Source organism: Poecilia latipinna, unplaced genomic scaffold, assembly GCF_001443285.1.
Source record: "Poecilia latipinna isolate Pla-1442-1.1 unplaced genomic scaffold, P_latipinna-1.0 Scaffold709, whole genome shotgun sequence".
In the NCBI taxonomy this organism is placed as follows: domain Eukaryota; kingdom Metazoa; phylum Chordata; class Actinopteri; order Cyprinodontiformes; family Poeciliidae; genus Poecilia; species Poecilia latipinna.
The window spans coordinates 218,668-235,221 of NW_015113325.1; the positions used below are offsets into that span (position 1 = coordinate 218,668).

The 16,554-nt window shown below is 39.7% G+C and overlaps 2 protein-coding genes across 4 annotated transcripts in view; both read right to left on the minus strand.

The window, feature by feature from the left end:
- Positions 1–3,910: 3,910 nt before the first annotated feature.
- LOC106955145 (uncharacterized) lies at positions 3,911–6,515 on the minus strand. Of its 2 annotated transcripts, XM_015045150.1 has the most exons (7): positions 6,322–6,515; positions 5,571–5,876; positions 5,276–5,404; positions 5,072–5,200; positions 4,473–4,504; positions 4,283–4,366; positions 3,911–4,216 (listed from the first exon to the last, which is right to left on the minus strand). In XM_015045150.1, exons 2-7 carry the CDS (start codon positions 5,833–5,835, stop codon positions 4,073–4,075), a joined length of 783 nt encoding a protein of 260 aa, XP_014900636.1. In that variant the 5' UTR covers positions 5,836–5,876; positions 6,322–6,515; the 3' UTR covers positions 3,911–4,072. The 2 variants fall into 2 exon arrangements, with proteins under 2 accessions (XP_014900636.1, XP_014900635.1); XM_015045149.1 differs by having other exon boundaries at positions 3,911–4,366; positions 6,322–6,512.
- Positions 6,516–9,002: 2,487 nt separating this feature from the next.
- LOC106955143 (protein FAM171B-like) overlaps positions 9,003–16,554 on the minus strand; it is an 18,390-nt gene continuing 10,838 nt past the window's right edge. The window contains exons 2-8 of one of the 2 annotated variants that reach the window (XM_015045143.1): positions 14,727–14,960; positions 12,949–13,041; positions 12,708–12,860; positions 11,629–11,799; positions 11,436–11,552; positions 10,873–10,996; positions 9,003–10,405 (exon numbers count right to left, since the gene is read on the minus strand). In XM_015045143.1, coding sequence (XP_014900629.1) covers positions 9,598–10,405; positions 10,873–10,996; positions 11,436–11,552; positions 11,629–11,799; positions 12,708–12,860; positions 12,949–13,041; positions 14,727–14,960 — 1,700 coding nt within the window. In that variant the 3' untranslated portion in view covers positions 9,003–9,597. Of the gene's footprint in view, positions 10,406–10,872; positions 10,997–11,435; positions 11,553–11,628; positions 11,800–12,707; positions 12,867–12,948; positions 13,042–14,726; positions 14,961–16,554 lie in introns of both variants that reach the window. The other variant, XM_015045142.1, reaches the window with a different exon arrangement.

The window sequence follows — 16,554 nt, forward strand, 5'->3', positions numbered from 1 at the left end:
TCTGAAGTTTTTTTATTGAAATAAACTGATTTGGAAAAAATTATTTCGCCTGATTGTCATTTTCATCTGTGAAATACCAAAGTTTCCACTATTTGATCAGTCACTGAGTACTTGACCAGACTTTTTACCAAATACTCTTTACTCTTTAGTCATTTCTTTGTCTACTCTTACTGGAGTAAAATCATGGTGAAGTTGTGCTGCTCTTACTGGAGCATACTCTGCCTAGCTCTGCTTATTTCTCTGAAAGATACAGACAAAAAGGAAAAGCTGTGTGAAAAACTAAGTTCATGATTTCATAGAACAACCTTGTAGCCTCATATTACCTTTAACTGAAACACACTGAATTCCACAGCACAGCCAAATGCTAAGATTGTCAAAGTCAAGCTAGCATGACTGGCCTACTCCACACTTTCTTGCCAATTTTTTTGTAAATGAAAACTTTTTCTAACCTGTGAAATGTGAGACCCTCAGATCTTGATATCTAGCTGTCATAATGTATTTATATCTTGCTGAAAAGTTACGTGTCACTTCTGTCTGTGTCTTTTAGGAAAACAAGCAGAGTTGGGCAGCTACATGCTAAGACTGTCAAAGTCAAGCTAGCATGACTGGCCTACTCCACACTTTCCTGCCAGGGAATTGAGGACTTAAAACAAACTCTGATATCTTGCTGAAAAGTTACTTCAAAGTTAGTTTTGTCTTATGTGTGGTAAGATATTTACAGAAGAAACGAAATAAAACATTTTTGCAGTGTAAAAAGATTTTTATCTTCTAAATGTTGGACTAAGTGATAAATCACAGTGTTGACAGGGCAACCCCCTCTGTCATAATACCTACTTGGTCACAAAGCTTAGTGTTAGAGGAAAATTTACTTCTAAGACCCTTCCATCCCTCTGGGTGTCCATGTCAGTCCTTGTTCAGCTTCAGGCTATTTCTGAACCCATTTACAGCAAGCGCTGTTATTTTGGGTCAATGGGAGCACAGGTGGGCATGCAGTGGACGGAGGCCTGTGTCATAACAACCCCAAGAGACATCACTCAACTGCTGCAGAGTGGCAAAGTGTGTGAGGACTGCAGGGAAGCTGTCAGCCCAGATCTTCATTCCACACTGCAGTGCTTCTCAGAACGGGTCAGAACTACGTTAAATCGCCGCCATGATGAGTTTATTGGGTTAATGTGCCTGAACTGAGCAGACTGTAATATTTAACTGCTTCTGAATGAGAATCACGGTGCATATGGAGATTATTTACCAGGAAATACAATAATAAACAATCACAAAGCAAATCACTTTGCAGATTGTTTTTTTTTTGCTTTTTAGGTCTGAAAAAATGGGGGTTAATTTTTCATATTTTTACTGTCATTCATTCATTTATAAACATCACAGTTACAAACTTAATTCGCTTGCTAACTGAATATAGTTTGAAACTAAAGTATTAGCTGCTTAGCTAGCTCCGTATCTAAGCTAATAATTTAGCTTAGTAAACTAAGTTTTGATAGCTTACTGAGCTTAAGAACAAAGCTAACTAAGCTCAGGGAGCGCACACAGCTCTATGCTAAAATCAAGCCTAGTTGGAAACCTAAACTGTCCATTCATTTATAAATGTCACAGTTCAAAACTAAGTATTTAACAAACAAGCAAAATATTTCACTTTGACTGCATAACGTCACAAAACGGTGCCGTATGATTCAGCATGGAGCCTGGTGGACCTGCCTTTAGCTCAGGCTGCTAAAATAATCATCCATTTACCAGATATCATCACAAACTCATTGAATGGTAAAGAACATATTTTTCCTTCCATGGAAAGAGGTTAAATGTTGAATTTTATTTTTAAATAACCAAGAATCAAAGGTTTGTGCTTGTGTGAGCCGACTGGCTCTGGAGGTGCAGTGAAAGGTGATCTTTGCATTTCGAATGAACTGAAAACGAAACCCTTTTTCCATGCTGCTGATTTCTGACACGGCCGGTAACCAACGCTCAAGACGAGCCGCTGCTGAGACAAACCGCTGCTCTGTCGCCCGTGTAACGGATCCGGCCTCCCCCTCAGCCAGAGCGTTCGCCGTCTGGCCCGACGGGCTTCCAGTTTCCAAAGCTGTGCAGAGCAGCAGCATGTCCCACATCGGGTCAGCGGGTCAGGACCGCCGGGCCTCCACTGGGTCTACTGAGATAGATTTGGTCTTTATCTCATTGGTTTGGTTGGACTTTGTTGCTTCTGTATCCGTTGCTTATGTCTGTTTATTGGTACAGAGATTTTTTCTTTTCTAACAAGATGATTTCTGATGAGTTGGTAGCTGGAAACCCGACAGACAGCAGATGAAATCTCTCAGGGTTTGTGTCAGATCTGTGTTTTCTAATAACACGCCGTCTGCTTTGGATGTTTTCTCCATACTGAAAATCTAGCTAACTCAGAAGCACCTGCTTTGCTAACCTTTGATCTAGAGATCAGAAGTGGTGGACAGTTAGCTCTGCCAGTAGCGCATTAGCTGATTCATGGAAGTGTGCCCGCCTCTGGAAGAAACGTTTTCAAGATTAGCTGAAGCGCTAACTTAAAAATTAGCTCCGCGGAAGTGCGCCCACCATTGGCTGTCTTTTACCATGTGACGGATTGAAAGTTTGCCTGCCAGTTGAACAATTAAGAAAGAAAGAAATGTTTGTTAATGATCCATAACTCTACAGTTTCGCCTCTGTTCAGCTGCTGTTTCCAGCTTCTGCATCGGCTGGAAACGGGGACATGAAGAGGAGGATGGAGATCAGCTCCGGGTGGGCGCAGCTGAGCGCTGTTGGACACATCCATGCCTGATGGGTTTCCGTCTGCGCCGGAGGTGAAACCGCCTCTCATTAGCTGCGGTTAGAGGAATCAGACTCTGGAGTGAAGCTGGTTACCAACCCAACGCAGCCTCTCTGCAGCTGATGGAGGTTTTCACTGGGAAAGCAGCTAATTCCCTGTGACTCTCAACTAATCCGGCACATGTGGGAGTTTTTAGCTCCAAAAAAGATGTTCAGAGTTGTAAAAACGTCAGGAAGAAATATGGCGGTGAGGCAAGCGGGAGGTGTGAGAGTGTTGTCCTCCTGCTGCTGTTTTATGATCCACCAACTGCGTCAGACTGTTTCCATTCCAAGCGCGTCTTCCAGCCACCGGCTTTCTGCGCCTTGGTGCGCCGCCAGAAACCCGAGATCCCGTCCCAGACTGGAGACGCGACTCCGGCCAATATTTACTGGCAGAAAGAAAGCAGCGATGCCGTCTTTCCCGAGTCTGAATAATTTAAAAGGATGTCTATCAGAGAGTCACCGGAGCTTTTAATTCAAACTGTCCACTGATGGTGTATTAGCTGCATTGTTAATGAAAGCAAATCTGTGAAGATCCTTGAGGAATACCCGTCACGATTAACGGCCTCCAAACAAACCCGGAGCAATTCTGCCCTCTGGTGGTGGAACTGTCAAACTGCAACAGAAACGTGCCGCCTTCTGCATTAATCGCTGATCATAAGTTTAAAAAAGAACCTTGAAAAAGTATGAAATAGATAAAATAATACTGAATTAAATTTATCTTTGAAATTGCTGACTCTTAATGGGGAATATTTGTGAATTCGCAGTACAAAATCTGATTTTGATCGCAAAAACAATCGTGACTAATCAACGTGTAAAATATTCATTATTTAATGATAAAGTGCTTTTTTAATACAGACTTCTATTTATACATGTTGACATTCTGCCACCACAGGCTCAAAGTGAAAATGAATATCACACACATTGACTTAAATCTTACATTTAAAATTTAAACAATTTAAAATCTTTTATGTGGAAACCGTTAAATAATATTTTGTAGTTCATTCTCAATTAAAAACATTAAAATTCAGAAGTGTGCCCACCACTGGTTTTCAACATTAGCTGAAGCACGAAATGAAAAATGAGCTCTGCTGTTAAAATTATTATTATTAATAATATTACAGGGTTAATTTTACCCAGTCGTGTTTGGTACTGAAATAAAATCATTATTCATCCTAAAAAAGACACAAATATCATCAGTGCAGTGCCGACTCCAACATTGGAGCTTCAACAGGAAATAATATTTAACATATTAATTTTGATCTGTAATGTCCAAAATGTCCCTGAGCGGTGGAAACGTCTCCAGGACTTCAGGGTCTGTGAGAAGCTGAAGGAAGTCGTCACATTTCCCTGGGCCTTTGCTGAGAACCAGATCCAGAAGCCGGATGACGGTTTCCTGTGGGCCGGAGGAAAACCTCAGGTTCTGGTATTCTCTGTGTGAGATGATGGATTTCTGGTCGACCTGCTGCAGGACGAAGTCGGCGTCGGCCATCAGGCACTCGATCAGCTTCACCTTCTTCTCTTTGATCGTCCTTCCAGCAGGCTGCTGCAAAATTCAGAGCAAACGTTCAAGAGATGTAAAAAAGTTCAATGAAAATGTAAATATTTTGAGTTTTCAGAGGTAATTCTTGTTGGACTTTAGAGTCTGTTACCTGGCAAAGATCGTCAGCAGTTCCTGCTGGAGCTGGAGGGAAAACAGGAAAAACACGACGGCGTGACAGAAAAAAGGGAAATAAATTTCTGCTAAAAATCTTAGAAACGTTTAAATTTTCTATAAGAAAATGATTTCTGAGTCTGAAAATACCCTTTTTTAAACTCAAGTTCAAAACTTGCTAGAAAAAAATGCTGAATTTTTTTATATTAATCCAATAAAATTCTCAAGAAATACTTTGAAAAGTCTGAATTTGAAAAGCTGAACATTTTCTTAATCTTTAGATTAATTTAAAATGTTTGACAAAAACCTTGGGAACTCCTGAGTTTGAAAAGTCTAAGAAAATTAAAAGTTTAGCTTCAGATTTTCACTTGTTCAACTTTTAGCTGGCGGTGCCTCCACTGCTTTGTTACGTCTGAATTTATGACAGATCTGGATGTAAAATGGTGGCAAAAACATCACAAGTTCCCCAGAGAACCAAGCGGAGGGTTTAAATCGCTCAGCGCTCTGTAAAGCCAACAGGTTAGCGTTGACTCTGACCTCGCTCTGGAGATGACCTGATCTGATGTTATAAAATGACTGTGAAGTCTGAGCCGTTACCTGGAGGGACCTGAGACGGATTAATGTTCACAGAGAAGTTTATGTTTCCAGCTTTGACTCCGTCTATCCGGTCAGCAATGATGACGCTCCCTCCTGCTGCAGTGTAATGAGCGCCTGATGCAGAATGACCTGAGTAAAGGAAAATTAAAAACAGAATCAACATGACCTCACAGAGAAATGCGTGTCTGAGATATTCATCCCTACCAGATGGATTTCCTCTTGGGCTGCTCACTGTTTCCACTTTACATGTGAGAGATTTCGTATTAACATTACGGAGCGTTCTGCTGGTCACAACACTGTTTTCATCAGCAAATATCGATGTAACAGCCGAATCTGCAAACACGAAATAATAAATCAGAAATCTGTGATCCGATTCAAGAGTCACTCAGTCACGGCTTTAATAATCGTCCAATCATCTTCCTCTTATTTGATAAGATTCCCGTTTATTTATGGCTCTAGATAAAGTTTAAATGCTAAATCTGATGAGACGTCTCCCGACCATCAGAGGAGGATCTGAAGAACTGCTGCAGCTGATGGTACTGTCCCTGGTTCCTCCTCAGGATGTCGGTGAACGCCTCACAGGCGTCTGCTCCTTTACTAATGATCAGTTTCAGCAGGAGGCTCATCTGCTCTTCCTTCGGCTGCCCTGTTATCTTTTTAAGTTCATTTACACTTAAAATGTCTCCGCACTCATCGAGGATGTGACCGGAATCTGCTGAAAGCCACTGGCTCAGTTTGTCCTGCTGGGACTGCAGTCGCTCCATGTCCTGCAGGGGGCGCCAGAGGGCAGCGGGCAACACTCCGCCTTCACCAGAAGAAGAGCAAAGCAGATTCAACTTAAATAAATTGCTCTAATTAGTAAATGAATTAAATTCATCCAAGTACATGATCAAGTTTAAGTTGTCCAGTTAAACAAACATCATAAATTAACTTCTTTCAATTAGATGGGAGCATTTTATTTCATTTGAATGAACTATTCTTGTTTTGCAGTGTTCATTTAAAAACTTCTGAAAAGGAAAAAAGTTTTTCCATCTTTGTTATTTTTTACTTAAACCTTCTAACAGTTTATATTTCTGTATTTTTCTGTTTTTCATTCTCCTGCACAGATCAAAGCTGAACGGCTGAGCTGATATTTAACCTCTTTTGAAATAAAACCTGCAGTTTTTCATGAATTCAACTCATCTGAGAACTTTCCCCCCGATTAGAGCAAATATAAGCGGTTTGAGCATCAACAACATTAGTTTAGTTACCTTTTCAGAAGGAAATGCGGTAGAAACGGTCTGAAGAAGAGAGGAAGTTTCTGTTTCTCAGAAAGGAAATAGTGCTTCTTCCTGTTTGGGTTGAACGGTAACCTGATCCGGTAACGTGGCTTCACGCGCACAAACAACATGAGCGCGAGCTGCGTAACAAGCAAATGACGTCATCTTCACCGGCAGCAAGGTGGAGAGGAATTTCATAAGGAGATACTGGTTATTGATAGATAAGCAATAACTAAATTTTATTAGATTATTACAAAAAATATGAGTTTTAAGTAAATCAATGAAAGCATCTAAAAAATATAAAAACAAATAATCTCATCTACATAAGTAAAAGCCTTTAAAGCAAAAAATTTAATTAATAAATAAATTCACAACAATAATAAAATTTGGTAAATAATAAATACATAAAATGCATAATTAAATTAATAAAAGCATCCTAATAAAAAAACTAAAAAAGGGAAAAATAAAGAATCTCACATATATAAATAAAAGCTTGTAAACATAAAAAATGAAAACAAAACAAAAACTATGCAATAGTATATAAATAAAATATCAAAAATAATTAACTGCATGGTCTAAAACTATAAAAAGTTAGTAAATAAAAAATATACATATAAATAGAACAGACATGTATTAAAGTGAAAATTAAATAACCCCATCTATGTAAGTAAATGTGTATGACACATAAAACAGTAAATAAACCATGCATTATTATTATTATTATTATTATTATTATTATTATTATTATTATTATTATTATTCATAAATATGCTAAACAATATGAATAAAAACATTTAAATGAAGTAACAAATTAATAAATAGGGCCTTTAAACTCAATTAAATTGGAGGATCCATAAATTAAATTAAGTCTGTTGTTCTTTGGAGGTTAGAAAAGTGGTAAACTTTTATTTGTTTGGTTGTTAGTGCGCAGGTCAACTCAATGTGGGCAATTAGGCACCTGGTCGGATATCATAGCAGAGAGAATAGGGCGCTTAGTTTTTCTTTGAACATCACAGTTTGAGCTCGCTGCGAGGACTTTTCGGTAGATTATATTTCGGACAGATTATTCTAATTTGTTGATAAGGTTATAAAAGGCGTTGTTTTGCTATTCTGCGGATGTTTTTTCGAGGAACGGCCCGACCTCAGCGTGTCGGCGGCCATGTTGGTTAGCTACGGCTGAAACACCTGCGAAGGAGAAACGGCGCCAGGAGTTAGCATCAGATGGAGGTGGATTTGAGGAAATGGAGAGTCACTTCAATCAAGCGGGAATCTGTTGGATTCATCATCCAAAGGTGAATGAAACAAATCCCGGACCGAGAAGACGTCGGACAAGGTAGGAGCTGCTGGGATGCTAACGCTGCTGATGGACGCCAAACGCTTTGGCTTTCGCTAAGTGGCTGCTGGTTTGGTTTCAATTAGCTGCTGATTTATGTAAAATGGCTGCTTGTTTGGTTAGTTTTAAGTTTGTTGTGTTAAATGGCTGCTGGTTTTAGATTAGCTGCTGATTTGTTATGCTAAACTAGCTCAGAAGGATTCTGGTGAGGTGAAAATCCTCATCCTTTGAGTTTTCATGACGCTTGTGTTGTTATGATCTGATGCAAGAAGCTTGTTGATAGGCCTGTCACGATAACACATTTTGCTGAGCGATTAATTGTCTAAAAATTATTGCGATAAACGATAATATTGTTTGAAGACCTTCTGACACTGATTTAATGGAAATGACGTAATAATGCATGCTATTTCCTGCCATAGATGCATACATTTTATTTTCAAAAGAACACAACTGAACTGACAGGCCTACTTGTTGAAGTTTGATGACAAGGTTTGACGCTTCAATAGAAAGCTGGGAAACCAGCTGTGCAGATAAAAACCTGTACAGAGAATATACACTGTAAAAATAATTCAGAGGCATAGTAAACATCATCATGTCACTGAAGTGATTTGAGATTTCTAAGATGTTTATACTGACACATCTTAAAACTGACCTGATGTTTTTGGGTTAAAATAAGGTTTTATACTTAGATATATTAATACGTATATCCACAATTATGCAAGTGTGTTTTTGGCTCAGAAATGACTCATAACTAAATAATATAGAATATTATTGAGTACTACTAAGTCAATATTTACATGACAATTATTTAGGCACTGGAATGACTCCAAATGCATAATTAACACTTTATTTAATATTTGAGAAATTAACATCAATGCTCATCAGTACTGTGTTGTGTTAATTCAGTATTAACAATTTTAAGTTGAATTTAAATGTGAACAACAATTTTGGCATGGGAAACGACGCGGCAGCGTCATTTGATTTCATTTTTGATTTTCTGCACGCCGCCATTTCACGGAGAGACGCTCAATCTGCAGGTGTGAGGCCACAAAGGTACCGTTGTTTTTCCACCATCTTGCTTTTAGAATATCTGTGTGGTACCCGTTCATTTTGTACAAGTAGTTTTTCTAGAACCCATTTTTCTGTTGTTGGTACTTTTAAAAAAGAAAAATAGAAACTACTAAAAGAAGTAGATGACCTGTAAAAGTGACTTATATTTTAAATAATAAAACAAAACTTCATACTTTCTTACAAACTAAACCCAAAATAAATACTTTGGTGAGAAATACGAACATTTTATACTGAGACCAATACGTACAGACATGAACAGACACAAAGGTTTAAAGTGAATCCCTTTTTATTTTCACTAGTGCAGACGGTATAGTAGATGGTAGACATTTGCATCAAACTTATTCAAAAATAAAAAGTTACTCTGATTTTTGTGAATGGAGAACTAATGGATGTGAAGTGTTTTGGGGCTTTAAGGCGATTTAAAGGTGTAATCTGCCCCATCTGAACCTAGAGTCTGTAAACTGAACCTCTGAAGTCAGTTACAAATATTAGAACTATTAAAAATAAATTACAGGAATAGTCAAATCACGAGAAACCTCGTATTATAAATTCAAAATGACATGAGAATAGTAAATTCAAGAATGGTTGTTTGAGAACAGAGTAGAAAGGACACAAGAATAAAGTCGTAATGATGAGCACAGTCACAATGTTACAAGAGTAGTAATACTGCAAAGCCAAAGATGCTAGAAATTATTTCGTACAAAAATAGTTATTAGAACTTTATTCTCCTCATACTTCAGCTTCACTCTCCTGCTATTTTCTTTATTCTTGCACATGTTCACATAATGACAAATCTCATTACGACTTTATTCTCATAACTGTGACTCCGTCTTCTTGCAGCAGCTCCTGATTGGATCCAGTTTTCACTGCTGAGTGTTTTTATTCGTCGGGTTTTTAATGAACGTAGCGTTTCTCTCCAGAGTCACTCTCCTCCCCGTCGTCTGATTCAGTTCGCTCAGATCCACTCCGGAGTCCAAACTGGTTTCTCGACTCTCCATGGTCCGCCGTCGTCTCTGCTGCTCCGACCCGGCGTACCGGATCTCCGCGGCCGGTTTCCCCTCCAGCGAGACGAACCAGGCCCGCGGCGCCTGGGGCGACGCCACTTTAGACAAACCTGTGACGGCGTGGACTGAGTGTCTGCTTCCTGCGAGTTTGTTCAGCGTTCCCGGTACCGACGCCGACTCCGGCAGGCCGAAGGCCGTCCTGGATGCTGGTTCTGATCCGTCAGCGGTCCGGAGCTGCTCCTCGGTTTGGAGAGTCTGGGTGAAGCTTTCTTTCCTCTGCGGCTCAGTGGCGGCGGCGGCGGCTCCGTTTGAGGCTCGCGGCAGCGTGGCGGACCGGCTCCAGTCGGATTGGGCCGGATGCTCCTCCAGGTGGAAAACCGCCGGAGCGGGAAGGATCGCCACGGGTTGGTTGTAGAAGAACAGACCGTCTGGAGTTTGGGTTTGTTCCGAAGTCGCACCAATGAGGCCCAACTCGTTACCGTCCAACGAAACCACCACAGCGCCGGGGTTGGCGATCACATCACTGCTCTTCGCTGGAACACAGAACCCATTGCCCTGGTTCTGGTTCTGTCCAGATGTTTCAGATTCCTCATCGTCTGTGGAAGTGGTTTGGTCTTTTCTCACCACTGCTGCCGTCTGCCTCGGTTTAATCTCACTGAAATTCCTCCTGAAAACAAAACGCACAGAAACTGATTACTGCAGTCCGAAAGTCTGAGTTCATCCTTAATGTCATTAAAACCGAAATTACAATTTATTATGATAAACAGGCGGGTAAAAAACCCAAAGATTATACTCTAGAGTAGCACTACTCTAGAGTAGTGCTTACTTTTTGGTCAAGTAAAAGTAAATAAAAAACTTTTTACTCAAGTAAAAAAGCTATTTGGTAAAAGTCCACTTAAGTACTGAGCAACTGATCAAATTATCATTTAATATCTAAGAATTACATCATGAGAGGGACCAAAATATGAAGTTTAGTGGAAATTTTGGTATTTTTAGGACCAAAATGACAATAATTCAAATGGGTAACAAAATCAGGCAAAAGAAAATGTTTCCAAATCAGTTTCTTTCAATAAATAATCTAAAACTGTGGTGGTGTTTAGGATGAGAGCATTAAACTAAAGTAAAAGTTTTTACCTGCAGTAACATAAAAGTCCAAACAGAAGGCAGACGATGATGACGAGCGTTCCTCCAACCAGAACCACCAGGAAAAACCAATGTTGCGAGACGAAGTCAACTAGAGTCTGAAGTCCAAAGAAACCTAAAGGCAATAAAAAGTTAATAAAACAAGTCAAATACTACACAGAATACTTTTTATTACAAATCCTTAAGCTAGTTTTATCCCAGTTCATATAAAAGCTTCAAATCAATATAATTTTGCTTTTAGACCCTTTTTTCCCCCTTTCTTTTTATGGAGAACGGGTCCTAGATGAGGGACCAGATGAAGTGCAGCTTGAAAACCCTTATGGTGAGAAATATTTTCTGCCAATATACTCCATATTACTCCAGATTTTAGTTCGCTTGGCGTTCACATATGCATTCAAACCGCTGAAGAGTTCACTTCAACCGATCCGACGTTTAGAGTTGGACTAAAGCGGACCAAACGGGGCTGGTGTGAATGCACCCCAAGTTTATAGCCTTAGTCTTTTCTTGCTCTGTTCTTTTGACGGGACTCAAACGCATCTGAAGTGAAAACCTGCCTCTGCTGGAGGTCAAAGGTGCTGCGATCCAGTATCCCAGGTGAGGAGCGGTGAAAGTCCACATCAGTTTCCCATCCACCAGCGTCATCTTTCCCAGTCCGTTCCTCATCCATCCACCTGCGGCGAAATGAATCACCATGAAACCAGTTAGCATGCAGCTGGTCCGGTGGAGGGCTGACCTATCGGGACTGACCAGCAGTTCTGCTGAAGAACCAGGCTGGAACAACGTCGGACTCCTGGAGCCCTCGGCTCTCAGGAACGTTGAGGCTGATCTGGATCGGGCCGCTGACGTCCAGCTCCACGTCTCCGGAGAAAAGCTGCACACTGACGGCCGCCACCGGGTTCAGCTCCACGCTCACAAATCCTGTGAACATCAAACTGAAGTCAGGACGACGGATTCCTACGACGACGCCAGTCAGAACGCAATTCATTTATTCAACAGAATTAGGGGGTTTGGTTTACGACGGTCACTGTAGATGGAAAAATGAAGCACATTTTCATCAAAAAATTTCAGATTCATCTCCAAATTCTGAGCTCCAAAATGAAAAAAACTTGAGAAAAAAAACTTTAGATTATTTTCACATTTTCTAGAAAATGGCTTATAGTAAAATTTTTCACTTTTGGAGATTTCCTGAGTTACAAAAAGCAAATATTTGATTTGTGGAGCTCAGAAATTTCCAAGTTATTTCTAAAAAAATTAAGCTGAAAATTTCTGCGTTTTTGTTGTTTTATTAGTGTAGATTTACTCTTTTGTTCTTTTATATCTATGATTGCCCCTAAAAAGTTAGCTACACTAAGACTAAAATGGTAATCTTAAACATTATATAACAATAATAATAATATAAGCTAATAATATATCAACATGGCATTTGTGTAAAGCTAAAGCACAAATTACAACCAAGTTGATAACCAACATATGGAAAACTATTTTAAAACTAAATTACTGGGTTATTCATCTGCTTTAAATAGAACTTGGCTTGTTGTGAAATCACAGAAAAATACCACCAAAGTGGGCGGAGCCAAGAGACACTGAGCTGTACCATTAGAACCAATAGAAAAATTCAACTGCAGTAGCCACCATTCAACCCAAAGAGGGCAGCACTGAGACAATTTCAGGTCAAATATTGCAGAATTATATGAATTTACACAAATATGTCAGACATGAAACTTTATCTGCATGAAACTGTTGGCTTAGTTTAGGTGCTTAAAGTGTTAAATTCCCTTTCTGAGCTGTAACACCTGCTCAGTGTGGCGTAGGGATGAAGTCGGTACCTGACTTGCTGCTCACGATGCCCAGCGTGTTCAGCGAGTCGCCCTGGTCTGAGGTCAGCCGAGGAACCGTCAGGTACGATCTGATGGCGGTCAGATTCCCGCCGAGCGTCAGGTTCAGGAGCCGCTGAGGAAATCTCACTGTGGCCTGAGACACTGCAGCTTCAACAGGAAAGATTTTCACATTTCTGCCCAGTTTTCATGTTTTTACTTCACTGGGAAGCAAAAGAAACATTTCCACCACCTGCAGTTCTGCTGGTGATCAGAACCGAGTCGTCGAACAGCCAGACGTTCCCTCGGGTCAGAGCCAGCAGGGACAGAGTCACCGACGAAAAGACTGCGGGAATGAAGAAACACAGGCCAGACAGAACTCAACACTGGAGCCTGCAGGGGGCGCTGCAGGGCCTCAACAGGCGGAGGGAGTGAAAGAGGACTTTTTAAAATAATTCTTAAATAAAATATAGTAAAATTTTACTTTAATGTTATCTTTTGTTTTCTGATTGGCTGCCAGTCAAATTCTTAAAGTTAGCCTAGGGGGCAAAAAACGGAAAAGTTTGACGAGAAAACCTTTCAGCATGCAGAAAACCAGGACAGTTAAAAATATTACATTTGATGTGATTAATGTAAAATTGTACATGTCTTCTTAAAATCAGGAGGTAACTATAGTGAAAAATTATTTATTAAAGTCATAATATTTTCCACCACAGAACTCATGGCCAACTGAAATGAGATGTTATGAGGCAACGTTTTACTGAATAGCGAATAAAAAACATGGTAAAAGTTTGTTTCTTTGCATATTTTGTAGCTTTGAGTTTTCCAGTGGTTAATATTTCATGTTTTAGTGTTTCTCCACTAGATGGCGCCGCTGTTTTGTTCCCTTTCTGATGATGAGTTTATGTAACATTCATCACAGCTGAGAGTTTAAAATCTACTGAGCTGTTGCATAATTAGTTTAGGACTTGGACTAGACCAGGGATTTCTAAACTTTTCATCACTTGTAAAAAGGAAATGCATATTTTCACAGTATTTTAAATGAAAAAATAATTTTAATTTTGTTTTGTTGGAGAGGGAAATGTGTAAATTGTTGCAGATCTAAAATGTACAAAAGGATTTTCAGGATTTCATCATTAAAATAAATGTCTTTATTAAAAAAAACAAACAATTTGGTTAATTCTGAGCAATAAACATAACTTTTAGGTAACCATTTTAAAATACTTCATTGGCCAATTGTAATAAATTATTGAAAATCAAAGTTTGATTTGAGTAAAAGGCACAGGGCGGATGTGGACGTTACAGGAGAAAGTGACTGGGAGGGAAATACGTTTTGTTTTTAAAAACAAAACAAAATTAAGTTTTGTTTGACTTTTACACACTAGAAATTAAATTGTCTTTAACTGTTAAATTAAAAAAATGTAAAAATATCTCCAAAATGGGGATAAAAATTCCACAGAGTTAAAAATAACTTATTTTATAGTTATAATTAGAAATGGTTTCATTTAATTCATTAAAATGATCTCCAAACTTTTTTTTGTCCAAAATACTGAAGTCAAAGTTTTCAGGAACCAAATCTTTTATTTTTTCTCACCACAATTTAAAAAAATAATTTAACCTTTTTTAAGGTAAATTATTTTAATTTTACCTGCAAAACAACAAATAAAACATGTGCTACACTGATTTAACTTTTTTGGGTCATTTTTTTATGTATATAAAATGTTTTTAGTTTATTCACAGCAATGAAAATATAAATTTTACAAAACAAATTTTGCCACATTTGGCCAATATGACTTTGCATGACCAAGTCTGAATAAAAACTCCAGAAGTTTGTCACACAACTTATGAGATAAAAAATAAAAATAAAGAATTAGTTTTGTTGTGACATTTTATGTTTAAGAAGATTTAAACTTGTCATGGGAAATCTCATCCTAAAAAGTTACACACATTTGTGGCACTCAGAACTAATCCAGGGGCCACAAATGGCCCCCGAACCGCACCTTGAACACCCCTGGACTTGGTTTGACTCACTGGGTTTCCTGCTGGTTTCCCACAGCAGCAGAGCGGAAATGAAGCCCTGCTTGCTGGTTGCCACGGCGACGGGAAGCCCAGCGTGGAACGGCACGTGGAGCCGGGCGTCGCCGGCGCCGCCGCTGAAAGCTGCGCTGCGCAGGGTGTGGTTGACGAAAAGCTCCACCGCCGCCTTGCTGAGCGGCCGCCCGGTCAGCATGTCGCTCACCTGAACCCGCAGGACGAAGCTGCTGCCTGTTGGAGGAGCCGAGAGAAAACAGAACGTCACTTTTCCAGATAACCTCCAGCCACTTTCACCAGACTGAAATCAGATGAAACTGGCGCCAAACGTTTGTGCTGCTTTTACTCTGAAGATACTGGTGAAAGTTCGAAGGTCAGCCAACCCCACACATTTATGAAATCGAACAAATGTGGTGTATTTTTATTAAGATCTTTAAAATGGTAGCCACACGACTCCCCCTAGTGGTCTGGAGAACTTCTGTGTTGATCGAGTTTGCAGCTATTATACTAGCGTTTTTTTTTTTTTTTTTTTTTAAAGCTTATTGCTGCATTTTTCCCCCTTGCTCTTATTTTGTATTTTATTTACGGTTGCAGCGATTTACATTTGCTGCCTGTAGGCTTTTGCTTCTGTTGTCTGTAGTTAAAACCTTTATTGTTTCTGCTGCATTTCCCTTTTTGTATGCGTTTCAGGTTTTTGCGTTATGTTTGCAGTGCGTAACGACCAAAAAACAATGTTTTAGCTGATTTTTAGGAGCAGTTAGTCTGATGGCGTATAAAACCCGTTTTTATCATAAGAGTTGAACATGTAATTACTCCCCGTCTCTCAGAAAGACATTTCTGTCTCCTGGTCTGCAAGCAGCTCATCCTTTTCTGCTAAAAGGGGATTTGAAGTTTAAAGACGTTTCTTTGAAGCAACCTGCAAATTTCACAGCAATTTGACACAAAGAAGCCATTTTTCATCCTTAATGAAGCGCTAAAGCTCGCTTACAGCAGCAATCTGAGGCGCCGTCGCATCACAGACATCAGAGTTCCTCCTAATCCTGCTGCTGGAAGATTTGCCAACAGGTTTACAGACATAACCACGACGCTTCATATCAGCTTTCAGGCCAAACTCGACCCGATCGTTACCCCAGCAGTTAGCGGTAGCTTGTAGCCGCGTCTGTTTTCAGTGTCGGTGAGAAACGAGCCAGTTCATTTGTAGGCCTGTCGCGATAAACGATAAATCAATTAATCGCACGATAAATTAAACCTATCGACCTCATTTTAATTATCAGCTTTATTGTCTCTTCCTGCCTTTTTTTTCTTTCTGATGATGACACTGAATGCTTTACCAGAATCTACCTGTGATGCATGTGGCTAGATTCAGCGTAAAGTCCTGACTGAATGAAAATCATTATAACCTTTTTATGTCACGTTAACGAAGAACAGCTGAAAACTTACCGGGTTTATCAACTGCGGTAGCAATTTGGCTCCAACTCCTCTCCTTGTCATTTCTATATTCTTTGCACGAAATGTTGAATAAATATTAATGTTTCCACATATCATCTCCGATGTCTGCTGGACTTTGGGTTGCACAGTGTCAGCTGTTTGGGATTCCCCTCCATAATTTCCCCTCAGAAAGCAGGAGGAGAATCCGGCTTTCTGATTGGCTACCTGTCACATTCAGCGTTAAGCTCCCAGTCGGGGAAAACCCTGATTTAGATCAGAGCGGCCACGACGATCCGCCGTAACATACCATGCACTGCAGGATGATCGGTTACGAAATCACCAGCGACAATCTTAGAACTGCCAAGATCTAAGATTGTCATAAAGAGAAAAAGGGGGCCAA

What these genes read in the sequence shown, in the direction of transcription:
- LOC106955145 (XM_015045149.1), bottom strand. Translation starts at nt 5,835, where the DNA reads ATGGAGCGACTGCAGTCCCAGCAGGACAAACTGAGCCAGTGGCTTTCA. An exon ending in CCCAAGAGGAAATCCATCTG is followed by an intron (nt 5,201 to 5,275) that starts GTAGGGATGAAT and finishes TCCTTTACTCAG; the next exon opens with GTCATTCTGCATCAGGCGCT. An exon ending in TCCGTCTCAGGTCCCTCCAG is followed by an intron (nt 4,505 to 5,071) that starts GTAACGGCTCAG and finishes TTTTCCCTCCAG; the next exon opens with CTCCAGCAGGAACTGCTGAC.